Genomic DNA, 8536 nt, shown 5'->3' on the forward strand with positions numbered 1-8536 from the left:
GAAGAAAAAAAAAGTCTATTTTTTCAGCGTTAAGAGCAATTTTGCAATGAAATTACATTTCTTTCAAAACTCACTAGATTTCGACTTCAAATCACTAAATCACTAGATTTGCCAACAATGGAGGAGTTGCAAGTGGGTAAAAATTATAAATAAACTAGCTGAATTCCGTCGCTTCGCTCCGGAATCCCGCTAGTTCATCCCGAGGCATGGCCAAACTTGTGGTAAGAGCAATTTTGCAATGAAATTACATTTCTTTCAAAAATCACTAGATTTTGACCCAACAATTCACTAAATTTAGTGAAAAATCACTTGTCGGTTTTCTGGCTATAGTTTTCTCAGTAGTCAGTAGAAGAATTTTAGCCTAAGGTTATGTAATTGGTCTTTTTTTTTTAAGAGGTTTGACAGAGGGAACTGTAACTGCTATTGTCTTATCGTCCCGAAATCGAAGAGAGAAGGAAGACAGGTAGACAGGATAGGAGAAAGCCAGCCGTTCCGAGAACGAACATTATCCCATCAGGATAAAATTCGAACCCGCGGCCTAGCGCTTACAGGGCAGACGCACTACCAACTAAGCTATCTAGGCTGGCTGATCACTGACTTTATCGCCATTCATTGATTTCCTACATACCTACCTATACATTCTACAAGTCCTACATAATCCTAAATCCTGACAGATAAAATAAATCAACTCATTTGAAAATTGGAAACCAAGTTTCCTACAACAAAGTCATTTTCGTGTATTTTTAATTTAATAAATTTATTTTTTTGACTAGGTAAAAAATTAAAAAATCTAAATGAGTAAAAATTTTAAAATGAAACAATGTTTGGTATTGGCGTAATTTTAGATAGTTTTGGACAACTGAAGTTATTAGGTTCCGATAACGAGTATGTAAAATGTAAAAATAATAGACTGTTAAGGGGAAGGTAACCACTAGGCTAGTTTAACGCTGAAGCGTACTCTACCACCCAACCCTTAGAGCTTACACCTACCATAATAATTCCGTCAAATTCTCAAATAAATAAATAAATTGGGACAAAATTCTAAGTTATTAGGTTCCGATAACGAGTATGTAAAAATAATAGACTGTTAAGGGGGAGGTAACCACTAGGCTAGTTTAACGCCGAAGGGTACTCTACCACCCAACCCTTAGAGCTTACACCTACCATAATAATTCCGTCAAATTCTCAAATAAATAAATAAATTGGGACAAAATTCCAGGTCTTGGCTAGAATTGAACCCACGTCCTCCTGTTTACCAGGCGAGTGCTTTCACTGCGCCACTGCGGCAGGTGATTGAGGCAAAAATGTGTTAGATTTATCAAAATCCTAATAAAGTGTTATATAATAATAACTCGGGATTGAGATGAAACGAGGATTTCCCTATACTTAATAGCCAGGTCAACCTCAGAATGAACATTATGAACAATCCTGAGACAATCTTTTTTTTTTACGGTTTTCTTTTAAGTGGCAGGGTTCTCCTAGAGGAGCTCTTCCACCCAACCACTAAATTTTTCCTTCACTGTGAGCCTTTAAGATATTTCACCAGGGAGGTCTTGAATGCTCCTAGACTTTGTGAGTCTCAATCCACGGTGGTAAAACTCGACCTTAGAGGGTACATCATCATTTGCACAAGTACCTCAATGGTCCTTTCCACTGTCTACTATATCTTACTTACTTCGTTACCGGAATCGAAAATGGTGGCAAAAACATGTACCTATTTAACAAGCTGAGTACATTGTATAAAGGAGTATAACTATAGAATACAATATGGTATGTGAGTTCCAATATGGAGTAACATGATCAGTGTACTTATACAGGGTGTTTATACACAAATAACTCGATTTTTCCAGTTCAGTTAGGTAGGGTGTAGGGTAATGTGATTACGAAGATATTCTGATCGTTTCTTTTTTTATCACATTTCGCCAGAGAGCAGTGTCGAGTGTGCACTTTATTGTCAATCACCCTGCGTATGTACAATATTATACAGTGTGTAAATGTCTTGAAATGTTTCAAACAATAAAATATGGAAAGCTGAATAATGAATACCTAGTGTGAGTGAGTGCAATCCGTTTTGTCAATCATTTCACTTTCCAAAAACATGACGACCTAGCAGTCTACCTTTAAACTAACAATTTAATCTCATTGACTTTTTGGAGTTCCTAATTTCATACCTAAAGGTGTGTCCAAACATAGTTGACCCACATCCATTCACAATAAATTCACATCGATCGACTATGTGTAGACAGTGGATACATACACCTTTGAAATTATTAGTTTTAGGTAAAGAAGAATATCTTCAAGGCTGCCAATCAAGCTGGCATTATTTGTTAACTTTCATTCCCTAGCAGTCTACCTTTAAACTAACAATTTAATCTCATTGACTTTTTGGAGTTCCTAATTTCATACCTAAAGGTGCGTCCAAACATAGTCGAACCACATCCATTCACAATAAATTCACATCGATCGACTATGTGTAGACAGTGGATACATACACCTTTGAAATTATTAGTTTTAGGTAAAGAAGAATATCTTCAAGGCTGCCAATCAAGCTGGCATTATTTGTTAACTTTCATATTAATTTACAATGTTCATGGAACAAATAAGCTTACTACAGTTCTACACTATGTACTAACGCATACATAACTCTCTTCCACCACCTAGAAATCTATAAGATCACAACAAAATGGCCAACACAGAACTCTTAGATTGTACTATGTACTAACGCATACATAACTCTCTTCCACCACCTAGAAATCTATAAGATCACAACAAAATGGCCAACACAGAACTCTTAGATTACAGAATTGTTGTCTTCAATGAGGATAGTAGGTATTAGGAAAGTATAGGCACGTAAAGAAGAAAACAAACATGCTTAAGAAGCATTTGATATATTCTAAGGGACTATTGACATAGCATTGTATACCTTACAGTCCTTAGTTACATCTCCCTAGGAGCATCTTGAATTTTACACCGCAACAAACTCCATTACTTGATCCAGATACCAACCACACTCAGTGTAGCTTCACTCCAGTGACTATTGTAAGGACATACTCTGTATCCACGAAGACATATCAGTTTCATTGCAATCCACAATCACTTCATTATGGGTTTGTTCTGTAAAGACATGACTGACTAGTAGTTGTGCTGCAGTACGCCCAGTCAAATATGCCCCATGTACTGTCGAGTAGAAATTACTGTGCGTATGCTCACCGGCAAATGATATCACAGGCTGAAAATGAAACAATAAGGGAACAATGTGAAGAAAAATTCGATATTCAAAACCACCAAAATGAAAAAACAGCCTAGTTAGATTGGAGAGTACCGCCCGGAATCGAACTCGGGTCTCCCGCGTGCAAGGCGAGCGCAGTGACCACTACGGGGGGTTGGTAATGCTACTCGCCTGGTCATTGAATACTTTCCCCTTTGACCGGGAAAATATCCAAGGGTAACTGAAACAAAAAAGTAATTAAATACTGGGAAAGTCGTAGTCGGAAAAGTCGAACTGGGAATCGAACCCTAGACCCTCTTACCTTGTGACCCGAAAAAAAATCGTAATTCAATCTTTGCGTTTTTCGTTATTCATAGCCACTAAAGAAAAAACGAAAAAAGAGGTAACTAAAACAAAAAAGTAATTAAATACTGGGAAAGTCGTAGTCGGAAAAGTCGAACTGGGAATCGAACCCTAGACCCTCTTACCTTGTGACCCTTAGGTGTCTTAATACAGATGGGTTGAGCTAGATCTGCAATATCTAACTGACTAGCACCTACTGCCATGGCTGTGTAGGAACCTCGTGTGAACTCGTCTTTCTTCCATCTTGAGCTGAGGAGAGAAATAAAAACAATGGTGCATTAGTTTTTTTTTTTTTTTTTTTTTTTTTTAAAAATAGGCCCAGGAACTTCAAACAAGGAGAAGACCAAGAGTTTCCATATACTCTGCTTCCTCACCGGATATCCAAGCAAGGAGTAATGTGTCTGAGACCTTGGCGAATGAGTAGATCTTCTTGTACCATGAGTCGGCGAGGTCTTCTGAGAACACATCAAATCATTGTCAAAATTACACTTGAATCTTGGACAAGAGGTCTTATCGCTCCGAAATGGAAGAGAGAAAGGGGCAGGATAGGAGAAAACCAGTCGTTCCGAGAACGAACCTTATCTGTTTAGGATAGAGTTCGCCCCCGGGCGGGAACCCGCGACCTAGCGCTTACAAGACCGGCATGCTACCCTCAAAGGTCCAAGTTAACTGGGCTGGTAGGAAAAATGTGAAACCTTTCCATGATTTTTTTTTGATCTAAATAATAAAAAGGAGCAAACAAAAACCACTGTCGCTCAAATAATAAACATTTGTGAACCGTTTTAATTTGGTATGTTGATTTCCAGACGCCCTGACACCTGTATACTCACTGGTTTGTCGTTCAGATTTCTCCTGCACTGTATCGTTCCAGAGGAGCAGGATTTCAGATAGATTCGGTTCCAGGAACGGTCGCTGATACACGAGGAATATTTTGTTCACCGTTCCGAATAGGAGTCGCTGTAGAGAATCTCTCTTGTTACGAGGTAGAGGCGGAGTGAAGAGATGAGATTCTGCCTGTAGTACGCCCAGGGGTAGAGTACATATAACACTACGCGCATGAAACACACTACCATTGTCACATCTGAAATATACGTAACAAGCACATAAATAGGAGAGAAATGAAATTTATTTTCGTTGGTTTTCAGAATTTACTTGGGCCCAGTGGCATAAGTACTAAGCATGATTAAGACTCTAAGTCGTGAGTTCAATTCCCACCCGAGGGCCAACAGTACTTACTTTATCACAATATGGTCAGTAGAATCTTCACTAGGTTCTCTATCACACACATCTATCACTGTCTTATCTGAGTCATCAGTACTTACTTTATCACAATATGGTCAGTAGAATCTTCACTAGGTTCTCTATCACACACATCTATCACTGTCTTATCTGAGTCATCAGTACTTACTTTATCACAATATGGTCAGTAGAATCTTCACTAGGTTCTCTATCACTGTCTTATCTGAGTCATCAGTACTTACTTTATCACAATATGGTCAGTAGAATCTTCACTAGGTTCTCTATCACACACATCATTCTGCCTGTAGTACGCCCAGGGGTAGAGTACATATAACACTACGCGCATGAAACACACTACCATTGTCACATCTGAAATATACGTAACAAGCACATAAGTAAATAGGAGAGAAATGAAATTTATTTTCATTGGTTTTCAGAATTTACTTGGGCCCAGTGGCATAAGTACTAAGCATGATTAAGACTCTACTTAGGTCGTGGGTTCAATGCCCACCCGAGGGCCGACAGTACTTACTTTATCACAATATGGTCAGTAGAATCTTCACTAGGTTCTCTATCACACACATCTATCACTGTCTTATCTGAGTCATCTATAATCACATGGAAATTATTATTATTCTTTTTTCCAATAGGTCAGATAGAACTAGCAAACTGTAACAACGGAGATCTTATCGTCCCGAAATTGAAGAGAAGAGGGCATGACAGCAGAAAGCCAACTGTTCCGAGAACGAACCTCATCTGTTTAGGATAATGTTCAGCCCGGGCGGGAATCGAACCCGCGACCTACGGTTTGTATTTCCATCGTACTGATGTTATTCTGAAATAGAAAATAAAAATAATAGAAATAATAATATGTTAAAAAAAATGCTTCAAGGGTTCTGAACAACACGAGTCCATTGTCCTTAGATGCCAATGGGTTTGATTTAAATAATAGCAGCTATGTCCACCAAGGCCACGAGTAAATATATTAGGTAAAGTCCAAAGTGATGTCAGTTTTTTCACTGTAAAATCTCGATTTACACTTGGATTTGTTGAAATCGTACTCCAAATGGCTGGATAATATGTTAAAAAAATGCTTCAAGGGTTCTGAACAACACTAATCTATTGTCCTTAGATGCCAATGGGTTTGATTTAAATAATAGCAGCTATGTCCAACAAGGCCACGAGTAAATATATAGGTAAAGTCCAAAGTGATGTCAGTTTTTTCACTGTAAAATCTCGATTTACACTTGGATTTGTTGAAATCGTACTCCAAACGGCTGGCTTTCTCCTATCCTGTCCTATTTCACTCTTCCAATTCGGGACAATAAGACCTCTGTTGTCACAGTTCCCTCTATCAAACTCACAGAAAAAGATATTGAGGGCCAAAAAGGGAACACCCAATGTTTCATCTAGACAAGAAACCATTTGTCAATGCTATGTATATCTTACCGATGATTAAGTAGAACCTTGTCATGTGGTATATTTCTAGAGATAGGTTCTAATATACTGGAATACCCGGTGGGGAGTGAAATATTGCCACCCTGTAACTCCGTGTAACTTCCTAGTTCCAACAGATCAATATCAGCCATGCTGTTACACCCTGTAATCAAATATCAAACCAATAAGATAACAACCCTGGTGAACGGAAGTATGTGGGGTTTGAATTCCAAATGAAGTACCAATCAAGGAAGTTTGAATCTCTGTTCAAATTTATACTTCATCAAATGGAAAAATATTCTAATTTTTATTCCATATGGCTGGCTTTCTCCTATCCTGTCCTATTTCACTCTTCCAATTCGGGACGATAAGACCTCTGTTGTCACAGTTCCCTCTATCAAACTCATAGAAAAAGATATTGACGGCCAAAAAGGGAACACCCAATGTTTCATCTAGACAAGAAACCATTTGTCAATGCTATGTATATCTTACCTATGATTAAGTAGAACCTTGTCATGTGGTATATTTCTAGAGATAGGTTCTAATATACTGGAATACCCGGTGGGGAGTGAAATATTGCCAATATTGTTGTTTTGAAGACGATCTTTTTTTCCACCTAATATTTTTCATACCTACCCTGCTACTTACATTAACCTCACCAAACCTAAGTGTGGTCGGGAATTGCCTTTGAGCACGTAATGCGTAATCGTACCTAGATGGTCAACCCAATAACATGCACAACGTTGGTTAACTTCAGTGATTTGTAGAGAACTCGTGCAGTTAAAATGCGATGATCACTGACGTTATCGCCATCCATTGATTTCCTACATACCTACCTACATTCTACAAGTCCTACATAATCCTAAATCCTGACAGATAAAATAAAACAACTCATTTGAAAATTGGAAACCATGTTTCCTACAACAAAGTCATTTTCGTGTATTTTTAATTTCATAAATTTATTTTTTTGACTAGGTAAAAAATTAAAAAATCTAAATGAGTAAAAATTTTAAAATGAAACAATGTTTGGTATTGGCATAATTTTAGACAGTTTTGGACAACTTAAGTTATTAGGTTCCGATAACGAGTATGTAAAAATAATAGACTGTTAAGGGGGAGGTAACCACTAGGCTAGTTTAACGCCGAAGGGTACTCTACCACCCAACCCTTAGAGCTTACACCTACCATAATAATTCCGTCAAATTCTCAAATAAATAAATAAATTGGGACAAAATTCCAGGTCTTGGCTAGAATTGAACCCACGTCTTCCTGTTTATCAGGCGAGTGCTTTCACTGCGCCACTGCGGCAGGTGATTGAGGCAAAAATGTGTTAGATTTATCAAAATCCTAATAAAGTGTTATATAATAATAACTCGGGATTGAGATGAAACGAGGATTTCCCCTAAAAAAGGGTCATACTTATTTCCAAAAGTTGACAATTGACATACTTACCAAATGCATTGTTTGGGCTTGGGAATGAGAGGATCATTGAGGAATTTCCGGAGTATGATTGTGCAGGTATCCGAGATGACGTCATCACTGAGAGTTTCCATATACTCTGCTTCCTCACCGGATATCCAAGCAAGGAGTAATGTGTCTGAGACCTTGGCGAATGAGTAGATCTTCTTGTACCACGAGTCAGCGAGGTCTTCTAAACATAGAGAACACATCCAATCATTGTTAAAATAGAACAGTTGCGCTTACTTGGGTGATGTTTCAGAGTCATAGATCAGGAAAAATGAGGACCAACGGAATTTTTCTTTTTCTCCTACGACTTCTAGATCCCGAGATAAATCGATTTAAAAAATACCGGTAAATGAAAATGTTTGGGTCTAGTCTGTCTCCGAGCTTGCTAATAGCTGAGTACTGGGTACACAAAGTAAGTTTAAACTCCGTTCAAGTTTAACTTTTGGATTCAATAATCTGATTGGTTGATTTCAAAAACTTTCACAAAGTCCAGATAGGTGATTTGTTATTTTATGAACTAGTCAATTTTGAATCACTTAATTTCTCTTTGTATTCGTTATACGAGGGAAATTTTCCTACAAGCATAGATTATTATGAATCTTCGATTTATTTTATTGATGAAATATGGGGTATTATTATTACAGTAGAATTTCGATATAATGATATTCAAGGAATAGACTGTTGTATTCTTTAAAGCGAATTTTCGTTGTAGCGAGGTTTCGTCATATCACATTTTAAAATTAAGGGCAATGAACTTTGTTTCGTAAAGGTTAGTACACATACTACAAATTTTTATAACGATATGATGTGTCTACGGTTTTC

At 37.6% G+C, this 8536-nt stretch overlaps 1 protein-coding gene and 2 long non-coding RNA genes across 3 annotated transcripts in view; all 3 read right to left on the minus strand.

The window, feature by feature from the left end:
- Window positions 1-1549: 1549 nt before the first annotated feature.
- On the minus strand, window positions 1550-2700 carry LOC113467118. Its single transcript, XR_003391304.1, has 2 exons — window positions 2354-2700; window positions 1550-2118 (listed from the first exon to the last, which is right to left on the minus strand). It is a non-coding gene; the product is annotated as an uncharacterized LOC113467118 (long non-coding RNA).
- A 74-nt stretch (window positions 2701-2774) lies between these two features.
- The window catches only part of LOC103508536 (spermine oxidase), a 13740-nt gene continuing 7978 nt past the window's right edge, over window positions 2775-8536 (minus strand). Inside the window, exons 4-11 of the mRNA XM_026823111.1 lie at window positions 6260-6410; window positions 5614-5645; window positions 5053-5179; window positions 4808-4888; window positions 4402-4652; window positions 3909-4026; window positions 3697-3820; window positions 2775-3229 (exon numbers count right to left, since the gene is read on the minus strand). Coding sequence (XP_026678912.1) covers window positions 3035-3229; window positions 3697-3820; window positions 3909-4026; window positions 4402-4652; window positions 4808-4888; window positions 5053-5179; window positions 5614-5645; window positions 6260-6410 — 1079 coding nt within the window. The 3' untranslated portion in view covers window positions 2775-3034. The remainder of the gene's footprint in view (window positions 3230-3696; window positions 3821-3908; window positions 4027-4401; window positions 4653-4807; window positions 4889-5052; window positions 5180-5613; window positions 5646-6259; window positions 6411-8536) is intronic.
- On the minus strand, window positions 5127-5426 carry LOC113467119. Its single transcript, XR_003391305.1, has 2 exons — window positions 5343-5426; window positions 5127-5179 (listed from the first exon to the last, which is right to left on the minus strand). It is a non-coding gene; the product is annotated as an uncharacterized LOC113467119 (long non-coding RNA).

The sequence above is a fragment of the Diaphorina citri genome, unplaced genomic scaffold, assembly GCF_000475195.1.
Source record: "Diaphorina citri unplaced genomic scaffold, Diaci psyllid genome assembly version 1.1 scaffold407, whole genome shotgun sequence".
Classification (NCBI taxonomy): Eukaryota; Metazoa; Arthropoda; class Insecta; order Hemiptera; family Psyllidae; genus Diaphorina; species Diaphorina citri.